The sequence below is a fragment of the Schistocerca nitens genome, chromosome 6, assembly GCF_023898315.1.
Source record: "Schistocerca nitens isolate TAMUIC-IGC-003100 chromosome 6, iqSchNite1.1, whole genome shotgun sequence".
NCBI classification, from domain to species: Eukaryota; Metazoa; Arthropoda; class Insecta; order Orthoptera; family Acrididae; genus Schistocerca; species Schistocerca nitens.
In genome coordinates this window covers 390,055,400-390,074,641 of record NC_064619.1, presented here as the reverse complement: position 1 = coordinate 390,074,641, position 19,242 = coordinate 390,055,400, and the positions used below count along the sequence as shown (strand labels likewise).

The following is a 19,242-nucleotide window of genomic DNA, read 5'->3' as shown; positions in this document are numbered from 1 at the left end:
GCGTTCTCTTGACCGTCTTTACTCCTGGAGTGTCGCCAATGGCTTCCGTTTTTCTGCCGAGAAGACGGTCTGTATTAACGTCTGGCGCTACAAAGTTTTTCTCCCACCGTCCTTACGACTCGGTCCCGTTGCTCTCCCATTCGTGGAGACAACAAAATTTTTAGGTCTTACATTTGACAGGAAACTTAGTTGGTCTCCACATGTGTCTTATTTGGCTGCCCGTTGTACCCGTTCTCTCAATGTCGTCCGTGTTCTCAGTGGTATGTCGTGGGGAGTGGATCGAACCGTCCTACTTCGCCTATATCGGTCGATCGTCCGCTCCAAGCTGGATTATGGGAGCTTCGTATACTCCTCTGCACGGCCATCCATCTTACGCTGCCTCAACTCCATACAACATCGGGGTTTACGACTTACGATCGGAGCGTTTTATACTAGTCCCGTCGAGAGTCTTCATGCTGACGCTGGTGAGTTGCCACTCACCTACCGGCGCGATATACTGCTTTGTCGGTATGCCTGTCGGCTACTGGCAATGCCCGACCACCCGTCTTATCGTTCCTTTTTTGATGACTCTCTCGACAGTCAATACGGGTTGTATGTCTCCGCCCCACTACCCCCTGGAGTTCGCTTTCGTCGCCTCCTTCAGCACCTTAATTTTTCACTCCCTGCCACCTTTCGAGTGGGCGAGAGCCACACGCCACCTTGGCTCCAGGCTCAGGTTCGCGTCCACCTTGACCTCTGCTCGCTCCCGAAGGAGGTTACCCCCGGTTCAGTCTACCACTCCCGTTTTGTCGAACTTCGTTCGAAGTTCATTAATATGACCTTCATTTATACAGATGGCTCTCAGACCAATGACGGGGTCGGGTGTTCTTTTATTGTCGGGGCACAAAGTTTCCAATATCGGCTCCATGGCCATTGTTCGGTCTTCACAGCTGAGCTCTTTGCCCTCTACCAGGCTGTCCTTTACATCTGCCGCCACCGACATTCTGCATATGTCATCTGCTCCGATTCCCTGAGCGCTATCCAGAGCCTCGGTGATCCGTACCCGGTTCACCCTTTCGTGCACCGGATCCAACGCTCTCTTCAGCAGCTGGTGGACGTCGGTTCTCCGGTTAGCTTTATGTGGGTTCCTGGCCATGTCGGTATCCCTGGGAACGAAGCTGCAGATGCCGCGGCCAAGGCTGCGGTCCTCCAGCCTCGGACAGCTTCTTGTTGTGTCCCTTCGTCAGATTGTAACAGGGTAATTTGTCGGCGCATTGTATCGCTGTGGCATGCCGATTGGGCTGCACTTCCAGACAACAAGCTTCGGGCTTTGAAAGCTCTTCCCGTGGCTTGGACGTCCTCCTCACGCCCTTCTCGGCGGGAGGAGGTAGTTTTGGCCCGGTTGCGAATTGGCCACTGCCGGTTCAGCCATCGCCATCTGCTGACGGCTGCGCCGGCGCCGTTCTGCCCATGTGGGCAATTGCTGACGGTACGCCACATTTTAACGTCGTGTCCGGATTTTAACACCCTGCGTCTCGATCTTGGCCTGCCATGTACTGTAGAAGCCATTTTAGCGGATGACCCACGAGCAGCTGGCTAGCGTTCTTCATTTTATCAATTTGACAACCCTCTCAAAGGACATTTGATTATGCTGTTTTCTTTTTTAATCCTATGCCTGTCAGTATGTCTTTCATCGTGTTTTCCGTTTCGATCTTGTCGAACAAGTTTACCGATTTTTTTCAATGTTTGCATCAGTTTTTGCTGACAATGGTCTGCCAGTGCGAGTGTCATCACTGGTGTCTTCGCGGCCATCTTTAAATCGTTTAAACCACTCAAACACTTGTGTTCGTGATAAACAATCATCGCCGTACACTTGTTGTAACATTACAAACGTTTCACTTGCAGATTTTCCTAGTTTGAAACAAAATTTGATGTTAACACGCTGTTCTTTCTGTACACTCAACATTTTCCGACGCACAGACAAAACGTCAACTACTTAAAACAGACGCCACGGGCAGACTGAGTGCAGGAGGCAGATGAAACGCGAGCAGTAGGCGGAGCGAGAGTCACGTGACAGGCCACGCGACTTTCAGCCTTATTGCATTCGTTTTATTGTTTCACCAGTACTAGTCCGGTTTTTTTCTAGCCACACCTCGTATATATATGTGAGAACTTTTTAAAATCAACACAATGCTGTCAAAAATGCTACAGTGACTGTAAAACATACCATCTGAGCTATGGTAAAATCCTAGGTCTGCAGCAGAAAATGCCAAAGATAAAAATCAAAGGGCCTACAGATGAAATTGGTGTTATTACAAAGGAAGTATTTCAGGGAATCTTGTTCTTGATACTTCCACACTTCTCCAGTTGTGTTTCTACTATTGCTGGTATAAGCACAGTATCATGACTTCTAATTTCACACTAGCGTCATTTCCTTGTGCCAACGCCCAACAGTTACAGATTCATGTCTTTCCTGCTGCTTGCAATACTCAACACATCTTCAACAAAAGAAGTTGTATTAAATAGGACCCAAAACACACTTAAGGCAAAAAAGTATTGCCAACCTATTGATGTATACTTCTTTAGGCAATATAAGTCCTAAATGATAACTACAATGTGAAAAACCACAAGTAAAGTTATACAACCACCATTTTGTCATCAAACATCACTCTGTGCTATACAGTCAGCTTCCTGAACTGAAGTACAGGCCTGTGTTACTACATGCTTGGCAAAAGGCAGGATATGAAATTAATATACTAACATCACCATTTGAAAAGGTAATTAGTGTGATGTTTGATACTGGACTGTTTAAGTGCAAAGGTGATGTTGAGCGTGAAAAAGTGGCTTTAGTCAGATATGCTTATTGTTCTGTTCCACTGTGCTATGATCACTTCAATGACATCCCATGCCAGCACTGAAACTGAATAGCTGTGCAACACTATCAGATCAGTAGAAACTTTTTTGTTCAGATAGTGCAATTATTTTAAGCATAGGGGAGTAAGTACTGCAATAAGTCCTAACATTGAAATAATGTATGTGTGTTTTTGGGCATGTTCTATTGATATTTGGTATCTGTGCATTAGCAAAGTTCCTCTGAGAGACCTGAATAGGTAATCGTTCAAAAGTCTCACATGGTAAGATGCAGTTTTGCATGCGTGGCTCATACCACTGTTTTGGGATGAGCGATTTCTATTCTAGGCACATTATCATGTAGTTCTGCATGTTCAAAGTCTTGCTCTTTTAAACATCAGTGAACTTCCCATGAAAATAATAGAGGGAAAGATGTGCATTAATTTTTAGCCAAAATCAAAAAGTTCTTCAAAAATAAGGAACAGTTGTTTACTAATTTAAACATAAAGATGGATACCACTAATGATGCCTTAAAGGTAGAATTACAAGTGACAAATGTAAAACTAAATCTTCAAACTGATATATTGAAAAATTCTATCAGGTTGACTGAATGCGGTGTTCTTGTTGGTTCGCTGAAAAGTTTGTTCATGGGCTGTAACTTCAGGATATTAATTCCCTCACATTGTTCCACCATCCTGAGAAGCTGGGGCTTGGTTTTCTCAAATTCTGCAGTAGTTGCTGGAAGCAAGGAGTGCAGCAAAACAACCAGTTTAAAAAATAAATGACACTTTCAAATTAACATGATGTATATTCATACTCTCAAATACAGTTACTATTCATATTAATACCTCTTTTTGGGGACTCTCAGTTTGAAATGACAAACTGACAACTCGAATTAAAAAAGCAGTATGAATACATATTTAACAGACAATGAGATTATTCTTTTGTTCTTGATGACGTCATCAGTATTTTCACAGCACACTCTTTTCCATGGTGTGTGTTTATCTCTAAGGCAAAACATCACAGCACAGAATAACTGAATAACCAGCAGGTACCGCAAGTCGTGGTAAAGCAGTAACCGCTGTTCCACCTAGAAGGTGCGTGGGGTCCATCCATTTACCCGTGTACATACACTAACAGTAACAAAAACTTTCAAACCGTTTTTGATCCTAAATTATTTAACTAATAAAAATACTTTCAGTGTCACAACCATCATTCTTTGGTTAGTCAGACATTGGGTGATGATCAAAGTGACATATTACACCACATATCCCCACTCATATATGAATGTCACCACAATCAGTGAATATAAACCAATAATAGTGGTAAGTAATTTTAAAAATTTCTTTTTGTAAGATTAGAAATAGGAAACTAATTCCCTATTCATTGTGAACGTTTAATTGCATTGACTTGCAGTTCTACACATTGGCAACTTATGTAATCCCACTGGCACCCCAAAAAATTCAAATCTTGACCTTAGATCATTGTCATGCTACTTCAGTTCATCTATATGCATATAGCTAACCACAAAGACGGCTATTCTCATTTTATTCAATTAAATAAGGATTAGCAAATATAGTTTTTCTTCTCAGTGCAAATCAAGAAAGAGCGAGTTCATAGTATTAAATAAGTTATCCATTTCATCCGGAAGCTGCCTGTGTATTGCTTCTATTCATCTTCACCAGTATCCCATTCTTCATTTCTCCAGGTGTTTCATATAAGCCTGACTATACATGTTAAAGTCACATTGATATCTTTGTTACAACAACACATTAGGAAGGCATACCAATCTTCATCAGATATTTTCAGCTAATAAATTGGATTTATACAAAACCCTTACAAAATATAATAAGATGTACTTGAAATATGCACTCACAATGATTTATTGGTTGTATGCAAAGATTATTCGATCATATTTGTCAGTGGTCTTTTCATTCTTTACAACAGCACATATTTTATGACATTGTAGTCACTGCTAACAACCAAGAGCAGTTACATTTTTGGAACATCTATTCACCTGATATATTCCTTCATAATTACAGTCTTCCTTAAGAACAGCATATAGAGCTCACACATTCATCTCATTATTAATTAATTTCGAATCTAATACATTAAACCACTACACTTCGTATGTGTTCCTACGAGGGTTGTACTAAAAGTAAGGTTCCCAATGAGTTACAGCCTTGAGGGAAGGTACTAGGCTAAATCCAACAACAGTGCCGTACACTGTGGTTCCCCGACTCTCGAGCCTGCCCGTCTGTGATTTGCTACGTCGCTCAGTGTTGGATTGGCAGCCTTCAGAGACAGAAGTGTTGTTTGCCACTCTCGCCAATGTGAGGTTCGAGCAGTAATCCAGTTTCTCCACGCGAGGAAGTTACTGCCCTTAGAGATTCAGCGGCAACTGATTGAGGTGTATGGTGAAGAGTGCATGTCCTCCGCAAATGGTGCAGGGATTTTGCTGAGAGTGGCACTGAAGTTCAGGACGAAGAAGTGGAAGACCGCCGGTTTCGGATGCGATTGTCTAGATCAACAGTGAGCTGCTCAAAGATTGGAGGGTCACTGTCCATGAACTTGCTGAATGCATTACTGAAGCTGCCCATGGCACAATTGTAAGAACGTTAACAGAAAAATTGGGTTATCACAAGATGTGTGCTCTCTGGGTCCCACGGATGCTGACTGACGGACACAAGGAGCAACGCCTTGACTGTGCTCGCAAGTTTCTTCCACAATATGAGGGGGGAGGCAACAAGGAAAAGTTGTTGGACTCTTATCGTCACGGGAGTTGAAAGGTGGGTGTTTCATTACACCCCCAAAACAAAACAAAACAACAATCTCGTCAATGACATCACTCTGGTTCACGGCTACCAAAGAAATTCAAACAAACACAGTCGGCAGGAAAGGTTATGGCGACTGTGTTTTGGGATGGGAAGGGGGTATTCCTCACAGATTTCATGCAACTGGGATGACAATAAACTCGGACAGATGTTGTGAAACATTGACCAAGCTCGGGCGAGCAATCCAGAATCGCTGGAGAGGATGACTGAAGGGAGTAGTGCTTCTTTACGACAACTCTCGACCCCACGTCGCTCCTCATACACAGGAGCTTTAGAAGAAATTTGGGTGGACTGTTATGCCCTGTCCCCTGTAAATTCCAGACTTTGCACCCAGCGATTATCACCTCTCCCCCAAGCTAAAGGAACACTTAGGTGGCAAATGCTTCAAGAGCGACAATGAAGTCCAGGCAGAAGTCGCACACTTCCTGAATGGGTTGGCGGGAGACTTCTTCGACTTAGGAATACAAAAGCTGGAGCACCGTTTTCAAAAGAGTGTCGAAAAAATGGAGACAATGTTGAAAAATAGACAGAAATGTAAGCTTTCGAGTGATGTAGAAATTAATAACAGTAAACAATGTCTTCTATTTGTAAAAAATATGGGAACTTTACTTTTGGTACAATCCTCATATAATTTGTAACATTGAAGTGAGCCTCAAAATTTTAGTATTCTACTTCTGTAGAACCACCAATGACATCACCTTCCCCCAAAGGACTTTTTGTAGATCACATAACCTTTCACAAAGTGGTAATGTCCCTATGTATTTTCTTCCTTTTCTCACTCAAGGTAAAGGTCCTTTCTCGATAAACGTACCTTGTTCATTACACCACATAATGAAAGAGAGAGATATTATTATAAAGAGGATGCTGTGCACTTATATAAAGGGTACTGCATCCTGTTTATAATCATATACCTCTCTTCTATCCTTTCTGCTCTAGTGTTTTGAGGTAAACTTACCACTAATTTATTGTGAATCTGTACCTAATTGCTTGGTTTTCTTTCTTTGCCTTGTAAGTACTCCTCTACATTCCACTTAGTGCGACCAAAACATATATTATCTATTTATAGGAGTCTTTTAAAAAATTATCCATTTGTGCTGCTATGAACCTTAAATGATATCACTTGGATGCTAAAACTTCATGCAACGTAATTCAATTCTAGTAATTTTCATCCCTGCTCTTCTTCCCCTCCTTGATGTGATATCCATATGTCATACCACTGGATTTGTATTTAAAAATATTTTTGTGGAGAATGTATATTGTTTCCACTTTATTACTACTATTAACTTTCTGTAGATAATTTTATGGACGGATATATTATTATACGCCGTATAGACAACACGATAAGTTTCTGACAGGCACCATGTGAATAGACTATTACGCATGAGCTTTCAGCCAAAGCCTTATTCAGAAAGGGAAAAAAAGACACACATGTTCACACAAGCAAGCACACTTCATGCACGCATGACCATTATCTCCTGCCTCTATGGCTAGAATGTAGCTGTGTCGTGTTGAACGGAAGCAGCAATCCAGAGTGGGTGGGAAATGAGGAAAAGTAAAAGTGTATGGGTGGGGGGAAGGATGTCAGTGTTGTATGGTGGAGTGTGCAGCAACTAGTTCAAGGTAAGAAGGATTGCCAGGTGCAGCAGGCTCCGGGGGTAAGGAGGGAGAGAGGGTGATGGGAATAGGGAGTGGATAAAGGAGAGGAACAGAGAAGGGAAAATGACTGATGATTGCATTGCCACAGAGCGGTGCATGATGACGGTGATGTGACAAGAGTTGGAAAGAGGTGATAGGATAGAGAGGGCAGAAACTGTTGGGTGGGGGGTGTGGGGCAGTATAGTACCATAGGTGGAGGCAGGGATGTTTTCAGGAGCTGAGACCGCTGTAAGGATAACCCCCATCTGCACAGTTCAGAATAGCTTGTGGTGGATGGTGGGATCCAGATGGCCCAGGTTGTGAAGTAGTCATTGAAATCAAGCTTATTATTTCCAGCTTCATGTTGTGCTACAGGGTGCTCCACTTCGCTCTTGGCCACAGTTTGACAGTGGCCATCCATCCTGATGGACAGCTGCTCCTCTCCTTTCCCACTCCCCATCCCCCCCTCCTCTTCTTCCCCTACATCCTCCTCACACTGCACCTGGGGCAGTCTTGTCCTGCTACAATGTAGTCCCTGCATGCTCCACCAGACAGTGCTAACTTCTCTCTCCCCACTTGTACCCTGATATTTTGCCCCTCCCTGCCCCACTCTGGATTGCTGCTTCCATTAGATGCAACACAGTTGCATTCTGGCCAGAGATAGCAGTCAAGTGTGTATGAGGTGGGCTTTCTTGTGTGTGTGTGTGTGTGTGTGTGTGTGTGTGTGTGTGGTCCGAAAGCTCATATCTGAAACAGTCTTATCATCATGCCTGTCAGCAGCTCAACTTGCCTTCTTTGCAGTGACTAGCAATCCCTCCTTTCCACAGTATTGTTGATATTCCAGCCTGGACTTTCCATTGTTTTACAACCTTCTATTGATGTTGTGTTATTTGTATGTTTCAGGTAGGATAGTAAAAGAAAATGTAATTTAAAGAAGGTACGATGGTAAAGATAAATAATAGTTATTCATTTATTGAAATGTCAACTAATATAGGCATTAGGGTGACAATATTCCACCCAAAACCTTCTCTTTCATCTCTGTTTCCAGAAATATTTAAAATCAGTATTTACGTAACATAATTTCCAAGTATAAATGTATAGTTAAATCTGTCTTTCGGTGAGTAATCACTTTCTGAGTGGATAGATTTGACAGGTCTTGCACCTAGGTCTTCCAGAGGGATATGATTCCTGCAACAAGGGACTGGGATTGGAATTGGCATAGGGATGGACTAGGATGTTGTGGATGTTGGGTTGCTGACAGAACACCACTTTGGAGGGCTGGCAAGGATCTAAGTTAGTATGTCCTTCATTTTAGGACATGGTGATAGATAATCAAAGCCCTGACAAAGGACATGGTTCAGTTGTTCTAGTCTGAGGTGGTATTGGGCGACGCAGGATGTGCTCCTTTGTAGCTGTTTCTTGTGGGTGGTATGAGGATCCGCGGTAATAATCATGCATACTGCAAACATTATTGAACCAATGTGCTTAATTAATTCCGGATTGTGTGGTGTCCCGTTGAGATTATGTTCTATCTATGTTCCCAAGAAAGTAAGTTTTCACATCTTGTATTCAGTTGTTTGAGAAACAGTGTGGTGTTCTGTGAGGAGCACTGAACTACATGTACTAAGTCTTGTCCAGATTGAGCGACAATCCATTTGCTTTGACCTGTGTGTTGAAATTTGTGAGTGTTTCGTTAACTGCCTTGTCAGTAAGGGTACCAGTACTATTTTTTATTCGTTTACTTGTCTCTCTTACAAAAAGTAAAAAGTTGCATCTTCAGAAATTGCAAGTGCAAGATCATGATCTTTTATATGTAACGGAAACAACAGGGGACACTGAATCAAACATTAAACTGCTGTGCTATTCTGTAATATGTTAACGTTTGTGTAATGGTGTTATGATTCAAACAATGAAAATCCTAAGCAAACTCTCAAAATGTTCCCAATTTCAGATTTATTGACTGTAGTATTCCATCTGTCTGTGTAAATATAACATATTCTGTTAAGTCATTTTTGCTACTGAGTATTTTTCATATATTAAGGTAATATAAAGTTTATTGTGGGCTATGTGGTTTGCCTGCTAAATGATCAAAACCATTACTGTTCTTTTATTCTTCTTTGCATTAATTAGTCTGTAATAGCCAGCAGCATTGACCTGTACCTATATTTTCTTTAATAAGTGATGTACTAGTGCTAAAAACTAATCACTTAGCTTTGGTAATTAGGACGTTGATACAAAATGATCCCACTGTCTTGCATGTCTGTGTAAATGGGGTAGTGCCTTAGAACCTTTCTCATCAAGCTACTGGCAAGCGATTTATGTTCTGCTTAATGGCTATCTGCCTCATTATTACATTAAACTAAAGGGCAACTGTACATGTTTTATATACTGAGGACAGGTGCGATGCTGATGTATCTCACAGTGATGTATACATGGCCAAAGAATTCAGATTATTTAATGTGTGAGTATCCATTAATTGGAGTCCTGAGGCTTATTCTACATTTACATGTGTAATGATGTAATTATCTGTGGTTAGCAAAGTCGTCATCATGTCACAGTTGAAAGAACGTTTTGTGCATGAATTTTAGTTGAAATTTCAGTTTGTTGTGTGTGCTATATTGATTACTATGCACATGCTGACCATTCTCAAGATTAATATTGAGTGAGTGATTTCAAATACATAACCGACCCCAGGGTTAAAGGGCACACAACTCTGTTTCTTCTGTAGTTGTGCTATTATTAGTGTTATTTCATCCATTCTACCTTTAGAGCTGACTCATTTATCCAATTAAACACTGCTTTGAAGTTGGTTGCTTGTTTGAGTAGGTCCTTTGCCAGCAGCTTCATCAGTGTTTTGTGTAAACCCGGCAGTGGCTGGACAGCAAGGGTGTTTGGTGTGCATGACTTCTGGTTTAGTGTAGAGAAGTCAGTCGGCTTTAGTTATGACATATCTTCCTACGTTGAAGAGATTTAGGATCTTGATTGAACCAGACAAAGGCATTGAAACTGGATTCTCAAACCATTAAAAGGTAGCTGTTGCATGATGTGCTTCAGAGCTCCAGGAGGAGGCTGAGAATGAATTCTGTTAGTGTCTGGTTCTAATTGTGACAGATGATTCTTCACTGTTTCTGCAAAATGATAGTAGTTGGGTTCTTTGTTAAGCTACATTGCTGTTGAAATAGATTTTTATGCAAAAAGGTCCATGCCCTTGGCCCTTTTAGATCCTTGAGAAAGAGTACTTTTCTGTCCATTGGGTGTCATTGTCATTTACCAGCAATGTTAGTAATCAGCTTGCTGTATGAGTAAAAAATCTCAATAACTCCACTGTTTACTAATTGAAACTGTTGTGTATAAATTATTTATAAAACAAAATATGCTTTGATGCAAGGAACAAATAAATCAATAACAATAAAAGCTAAATTTCGAAGTTTTATATATCACGCCACATTCTGTGGTGATTTTAAGGAAAAGGAACAGTTGTAGTGGAAATAGCTGTGTAGATGATGTCCCACTACAGTGTTTCAGTTGGGGTAGTCCTGAAAATGGCAGCTATAATACCTCCACATGAAAAACATAGTTCACTCACTCTCTCGATCTCCTCCCTTACTAAAAATACATTTAAGCTATTAAATGTTTTAGAAAAAGTGAGATGATCTTCATTGTAGTAAATGTGGTGTATAATGTTAGGTAAACTGCAAAATATCTAATTCGAGCCAACTTTATTTTTTAAAAGCTGCAGAATATTGTACCTGAAAAAGATCCCGTCTTTCCTTCTCATCCCGTCCAGTAAGTCTCCCCTGACCTGCGGTTCTGGGTGACTATTCCAAAATCTACTCCTTTTCCTAAACCAGACCAGTCCATTTCCTTCACCCCTCTTCTTTCCCCTTCAGCCCTTCTGCTGGAAGGAGGAGCCACTGACTCTGAAAGCTTGCATAAGTGTAACCTTATTTGTGTGTGTGTGTGTGTGTGCGCGCGCGCGCGCCACTTGGTTGGCAGATTTTTTTTTTTTAATCTATACAATTACATTATATTGTTCTTCTGTTTGATACTTAATGATATAAGTTACAGTAAAATAGTCAAGAGCTAGTTGTCCTAAATGTGTTATAAAAAATTTGATTGAATGAGTTTAAAGTTTACAATGACATCATATAAATGAGTCATTTTGAATTGTTGGATTAACGAAATTTTCAAAACCGCTATAGGCCGTTCTTTGAACCAAGTATACCAGGCATAATAATGCCACTTTTCAGTTGTCGGTACGGGATATGTGTACTGCCAGATTTTCATATATTACTATAGAGTAAGTACTGTAAAGGCAAAAACTCATTCACAGGAGAACTTTTTAAGACTGTAACCAAGAGGGAGCTTGAGAACATCAAAAATACCTGTTAATCAGATAGAAGTGAAATCGAGATTTGTTTTCTCACGGCATATTGTTAAATTGGAGGAACCTACCCGAGTCACTGCAGAAACAGAATTTCATTTGCTAACATAAGAAAGAACTGGTTCTGTCTGTGTATCTGCACTTTTCTTATTGAAAAATATAGTTGATGTAATTTGTTTAAGGTATTCATAACAGACTGGAAGCCATGTTCATTACATTAAAGATGATTTTTCCTTTTGTATCATATAGAATACTTTAGTGCTGAATACAGACCATTATGAAATTGATGTCTGCATCATTGTTATATTGAATGTTTTGATTGTGTGTGTAAATTGTGTCATTTGTTTACACCATACTAAGTATTTTTGATTATTTTACAGTCCTGTGATCAGCTCTCTTGTGCCTGCAGCAATACCTAATATTCCATTCCATCTTCATTTTACTCGTGGTGGACCTGAGGCTTCTGAAGATATAATAAACTACCAGTTTTCCTCGCATGATGTTGTTTGTCTGATATTCTGTTCGATAATTGGAGCATGGTATCTTATCAAAAAGGTTAGTCTGCAGTTACAAATAGTTGCTAACAAAATAGTAGTGCAGCATTGAGTGGAAATCATTGAACACAAAACCAGTATCTGTCCCCCAACCACAGAACTCTATTTGAGTAATGAGGCAGTGACTGCATGAGAATGGTTGTATATGTGCATCATTTGAACCAGTTCAAACTTGTGAAGCAAATACTTAAGATTTTAATTAAAAATTAATCTAAGAAAGGTAGCAAGTTAGTTTCCAATTTATCATAGTAATTGAAGAAGTGCATCAGGAGATAAAGACAGGCTCCATGAAAGACTGAGTAAATACTATCAATATTATGAAAAGGAAAGTTGCTACTCACCATATACAGAGATGCTGAGTCGCAGATACGCACAACAAAAAGACTGTCACTGGGGCGACACTGCCTGGTGTGGCTCCAGTTGCCTGTGGCTGCAGTTTGTGTGTGTGTGTGTGTGTGTGTGTGTGTGTGTGTGTGTGTCGTCTATTTTTGATGAAGGCCTTACAGGCCGAAAGCTTTATTTGTGGCAGTCTTTTTGTTGTGCCTATCTGCGACAGCATCTCCGCTATATGGTGAGTAGCAACTTTCCTTTTCATAATATTGTTATTTTCCATTGTTTGAGTAAACATTTTCCATGGTGATCTAGGTACACTGAGCAGGAGTGAATAACATACAGCTGAAAATTAACGCATTGTGAGACAGCAGGAAACAGGAATGCAGTCATGAAAAGTTTTTAGTACTATGAAAGGGGAAAAAAGGTGTAGGAAGGTACAAACAGAATTCTTCTAGAGCAGCAAAGTACCAGATAAACAGAATTACCTTTGAGTAAAAGTTATTGGAAATTGAATCTAATATACTATGCAGAAATCATATGATCTAGTAAGAAAGAGACAAAGCAAATGACTTGTGTGTAAGAAATGTGGTACATGCCACAAAACACAAGAAACAAGCAGCAGTATGGAGGTTGAAGGAAGGAATTCAACATTTGATATATTGGAAGAATGGAAAAAAAGTTGGCCCACAAATGCTTATTGAAAAACTGAAGAGGAAAGATCAGATTGAATATTTAAGAAAGAGATGGAGTAAACAAAATTGTCAGTTGCAGAAGTTTACCAGAAAGAAATAGATCTGTATTTCACAAACTATCTAAAGGTTAATGGGGCAAAAAGAAGATTGTTTCACAAATATTGAATTGATAATCCGATGTAATTTTGAATATGGTATGGTAAGTGGGCGAAAAGTTGGGGTTAAATCCTGTGAAGATATTCCAGCACTTTGTTTATTAGTCAATGGTTTTGTTCCTTTTATTCCAAAAATTTTGGTGTGTTACATTTTATGCAACATCTTTGTAGCTAACAGTACAGCTGTGAAGTTGGATTTCCACATGTCAAAGATATATGCCATGACTTTTAATTGTGTTGTATTGCATAATGCTGTGTAACCTTGCTGTCTGCTCTTAAATACTTTTAATATATTTTCCCAGCACTGGGTAGCCAACAATTTATTTGGCATTGCCTTTGCCATCAATGGTGTTGAACTGCTGCACTTGAACAATGTTGTCACTGGCTGCATCCTCCTGTGTGGTCTGTTTATCTATGACATCTTCTGGGTTTTTGGGACTAATGTGATGGTCACAGTTGCTAAATCATTTGAAGCTCCTATCAAACGTAAGCTACAATCTTCATTATTTCTCAAAGTTAAGATTTTGCTTGAAATATTAAACAAATATGAGGAAAGACAAACATTTCCATGCAGCTAGTTTATGCATGGTGCATCAAGATACTTTCTGGCTTTTCAATTACTGATTTTTTTCTAGTGTTAAGTGCACAGTTTAACCATCCAATTGCACCCATCTGTGGTGACACGTAAGTCAGTATCACTGAGGCTGTTTGACTTTCCTCATATATTTTTTATCCTTTTCCTGGAGTTTGTTATTTCATTAGTTTTTGTAGTAAAAAATTTTCTTCAAATAATTGTTCCTTTCACAAGTGTTGTTATTACAGTTGTATTTCCCCAAGACTTCCTGGAGCAAGGGCTAGCAGCTAACAACTTTGCTATGCTTGGATTAGGAGATATTGTAGTTCCTGGTATCTTCATTGCATTGCTGCTACGGTTTGACAACAGGTATGTGTTATGTACAGTAAAATATATTTTTACTAGTTGTTTTGTTCTGTTTCATTAATAGAAAAACATACACCTCAGTCCTTTTCTGTAATTACTCTCAGTGCAAACTTTGTTACAGTGTGCCAGTAATACATTTATATTACATTTTTCCAATTTTTAACATTGTTTACCTTTGTAAGTCTGTTCCGTATCTAGTTTACCTGTCTGGGATGTGGAGGCTGAGTGATTTGTACTTTTGGCGGTGCCAAATTATTTTATCCCCAAATGGACACGGTGTTTTTACTATCCAATTTTATTCTGCACTTTTTTATAAATTTAAATTTTATATAAAACTGATACTACATTTCAGTGAATTTGCTAAACTGTTTTATAGTAAAAAATATGTAACACAATTTTACTAAAAATCATGTAGATGAACAAAGTATTCAGTATTTGGTGTGTCCTCCTTTGGAAGTGATCAGATCTTTAATGTTCTTTGGCATACTCATATTGTGTTTCTTCAGTATATTCTCCAATTCAGTTGTCGTGTGTCATTTCGTGACAACTTTTTTTCCATCAGTCTGGTCTTGTTTGTGCGTATATCTCCTTTTGCAATCTTCCTCTTCAGTCCTTGCCAGACATCTTCAATTGGATTGATGGCTGGTGAGTTTCCTAGCCATTCCAAAATGGGGGAAGTTCAGGCACCAGGTTGCAGGTCATTTTTCACGTGACACCGCATTGGGTGACTTGCATGTTGTTGGTGGTGGTGGTGGTGGTGGTGGTGGTGGTGGTGGTGACGACGACAACAACAACAATGATAACACAACACTGCATCCATGGGTGGAGAAAATCTCCAACCCGCCAGGAATTGGACCCGGGCCCATTGCATGGTAGGCAATCACATTACACTCAGCTAAGCAGGCGGACTCGTTCAGATATTGAGTCACAGATTGTACGTAGTGGCATGGTGCAGAATTGTGCATAAAGATGAAGTAGAGTTTCCAGTAATGACCAGTAGCCAACGTATCTTGATGTGTCATCCCTTTCACAATACAAAAGCGTCCATTTCCTTTGCTACCTACTATAAAGCAAATCATCACTGATAAGAGATGCTTGACTCGAACTGTGCAATCCTTTTGGAATTTTCATGGATCTTGCATCACAAGAATTCCATTTTGTCTTGCAGAATTTGGGTACTCGTTTCATTAGAGAAGCAAACCTAAAATTAAAAGTTGTTACATTTGGAAGTCTCTGTTATAATAGAAAGAATAGGATAATATTGTAGTTTGTCTTGTTCCATTCACCAACAGTCCAGTTTTTGTACTTTTTTTGCCTTTTCTAGTCATTTTTGATTCATCAGTGGGGTAGGCTTCTGTGTCTCAGCAGGATGACAGCATTGCACCCCATTCCATTGAACCTTCACTGCACAGAATGGGTAGGTACTCCACCATCCTCCAACATGTCCTTAGTCACTGATATTGTTTACTTAGGTTTTCCATTGCCATTTGTGTATTTTTACTTATGTTTTAGGGGATGTAATGTATTTTTGAACACATTTATATTTCAAACTGTGGATTGTGAAATTCCTTCCATATGAACAGTACCTCACTGACTATACTGACAGAGTGACTAGTATTTGGCCTTCTGTGGAGTGAGGGTTAGTACCTTCACCTGTATCTGAAAGTGTCAGTGAAACCATATTCAGACTTACGGAACTCGTTAAAGGTTAAAAGATGGAACACACTGTGTAAAAATGTAATGAAATGTGTAAAGTTCAACAATAATTGAAAAACTTTTCAATTTTTTGGATATAATATGCTATACTTCACTTGACAAAGGTAGTTCTGACAGCCACAAATATTCCACATCTCAGCAAACACTGATCTAAAAGCTTGAATATATTATTGGTTGGGCATGCATTGTTGTCAAACAAACAATATAAGCTTATTTACTATTCTACAATTCAGTGGAAACTATATGACACATGAATCAATGTTAAGTGTAGGGTGCTTCCAAACAAAATTTAAGGAGGGTGGGACATCAAACGGCCCGACTTTGAACAGGAGAGGCACCACAGGACGTTGTAATTTCCACTGTCTATGCTTTTACAAATAAATTCATAAAACTTTGTCAGCATGACAAGAAAGGATTTTTTTTTTTTTAAAGTGTGAAGTTTCATCATTTTTTCATTTACTATTGGCTGCATTTGTTGCTTTTCTTCATAAGTAAGAAGATTCTTCGATGAATTTTGCACAGCATACAAACCATACCTACAGGTGTATGAAACTCTAGAATTTATTTAATTTATGAAAAAATGAATGAGTGGTTACATTTCAAACTTCACGTTTAGGAAAAAAAACTCAACTTTTATAATTCTCTCAATTTTTACCATAGTTTTTAATATATTCGGAAAATTCTAGAGTTTCATACACCTGTAAGTATGGCTTGTATGCTGTGCAGGATTCATTGAAGAATCACTTATGTATGAAGAAAAATGTACCTGTGCCAACAAATGCAGCCAATAGTAAGTGAAAAAAATGATGAAATGTTACATGTAAAAAATATTATTTTGTTATATTTTTGAACTTCCACTGCTATGAGTGCGAATCCTGAATCCTTCCTGGTCATGCTGGCAAAGTTTTATGAATTTATTTGTAAAAGTATAGACAGTGGAAATTAAAATGTCCTGTGGTGCCTCTCCTGCTTCAACAAGTCGACCCGTTTGTTTGACATCATACACCCCCCCCCCCCCCAATAAAAACTTCAGGAACTACATGGTGAGTACAATTTGGCACTCCACTGAAAATATATATTTGTGAAACATGAGTATGAGTTTGTGTGCAATTTGCTGTAACTGTTTCCATAATGATCATGCACAGTTGCAAGTACAGCTACCCTGTTTCACACTGCAAGGGATTGGAAAGATTACTTGTATGAAGTCATAAGAAAACTTCATATAATAGGTCAAAGCAACTTCCTTTTCTTTGGCTATGCTTGTTAGGACAAGACCGCAATCATGAAGCATGGAGCTGGCACCAGATAGAATATTATTTTAATTTATAGTACTATTGTTTACTCATAGTTATTATTTATTGGATATTCTCATGCATACTAGTAAAACTGGCCTTTGTTAAAGGTAAATATTGTTTTATCAGTTCTGTTTCACCTTGTGATGTTTCAGCTTGAAAAGAAATTCTAACACATATTTCTATGCAACATTTGTTGCATACTTTCTTGGACTCATGGCTACAATATGTGTAATGCATATATTCAAGCATGCACAGCCTGCATTGTTGTATCTTGTTCCTGCCTGCTTAGGAACCCCGTTGTCTCTAGCTCTTGTGAAAGGTGACATCAAGGCAATGTTCCAGTGAGTATTCTTAGTTATTTCTCGATTACGTCACGTAAAATCTGTGTATTTCATGTTCCCCAAATATGGGAATTAGTGGCTGTAGGCCTACTTGAATTAAAGTTCATCATAATAGTAGCAAAATTGGTCGTAAATTGCATATGCCACTGGATGTATATTACTTGAGAAATTTCAAGAGAAAAGCCTTAGTAAAATTGCTTCTCCTCAAATCTTCTCAAAACTCAAGATGTTAATACATCAGAAGTCATATAACAGTAAATAATTACATATGTAAATTTGGATAATTCTAAAAGTGTCTGTTATAAAAGTATGTGTGGTAATACATATATTGCACACCAAACTGAGTGCAGAATAAGTAAGCATATTGTGGCGAATATACTGGAAATGGGCCTACGCATGTTTGCTTTTGTCTCAGGGTCTTCAGTCAATATTTATCAATTTTTCTTATGCCTATCCAGCCCAAGTGGCTGGCTCCTGTATGAAGGGTGAGCCGTTGACAGTAGACGCTTGTGCTGACAAAATGTCTGAAAAATCATTAAGCAAATGTTGGCTGAAAATCTTGAGACAAAACCCAAACAGCAATACGTCAACAAGTGACCTCAAAAGCCTCAACAATTTTGTACTGGAAATCTTGTAAATTTTGTGTACTTACTTGCCTTGAAAAGTTTCATTTTAAATGATATTAAGTGAAATATTTAATGTACTTAATTTAACTTATTTAATGAAGTGATTTAATTCATAATTTTCTTACTTTTTTGGTGTTATGAACTGACATTTTTACAGGTATGAAGACCACCCGTCGGAAAAACAACCAGAAGCTGCAGAAGATAAAACCAGTAAAAAAGAGAAATGATTTTTAAAGAAAGACGTGTATCTAAATACAGGTGCAGAGACATTTATTTCATTCCTGAACGCTACTTAATTTACGCACTTGAAAAGTCCTTTAAGCAGTGCTTAAGTACATTGAATCTAAAAATGTAAGGCAGAGATGACAGTATACATTCAGGAAGCCAGAATTCCAGAACTCCTCGAATGAAGACAACTGTCAAACTTTCAGTATTGAAAATGCACACAAGAGGTACAAGAAAGTTTTCAAATGTTTTCCAGTCTTTTGTACGTAGCAATTAGTACCTCTGTGAGTGAAAATGATTCCATGTAAATGCTTCCTTTTAATGTGACCCCTGAAACACAGCATCCTCAATGCTGTTGCCAAGTTTCAGTGGGTTTTGTAAAATTGTACAGCTGTGAAATTGACTGTGAATGCTATTGTTTATGGAATTTGTTTATATAATTTTACCATTAAAATTTTATGTACATCTACTCTTTCAATATTCAGTTACATGTAAATAGAAGGAAAGCTTCACTAGAAACTGAAATCAGGTGGAATGATCCAAATATCCTGCACAGGTTAACTGATAAAGTCCCTTGAGTGTTACTGCAGAGCATTCTCAGAAATTGATTGTCCCAGAGGCAGGTAGTATGTTCATCATGCCCTTGCATGGTTTGGTCACTGTGCTGTGAGTATCTCTAAGTT

At 39.0% G+C, this 19,242-nt stretch overlaps 1 protein-coding gene across 1 annotated transcript in view; it reads left to right on the top strand.

Moving 5' to 3' along the window:
• The window catches only part of LOC126263144 (minor histocompatibility antigen H13), a 45,282-nt gene extending 26,254 nt beyond the window's left edge, over positions 1–19,028 (top strand). The window contains exons 4-8 of the mRNA XM_049960179.1: positions 12,063–12,237; positions 13,719–13,902; positions 14,239–14,359; positions 17,520–17,708; positions 18,492–19,028. Coding sequence (XP_049816136.1) covers positions 12,063–12,237; positions 13,719–13,902; positions 14,239–14,359; positions 17,520–17,708; positions 18,492–18,561 — 739 coding nt within the window. The 3' untranslated portion in view covers positions 18,562–19,028. The remainder of the gene's footprint in view (positions 1–12,062; positions 12,238–13,718; positions 13,903–14,238; positions 14,360–17,519; positions 17,709–18,491) is intronic.
• Positions 19,029–19,242: the final 214 nt, after the last annotated feature.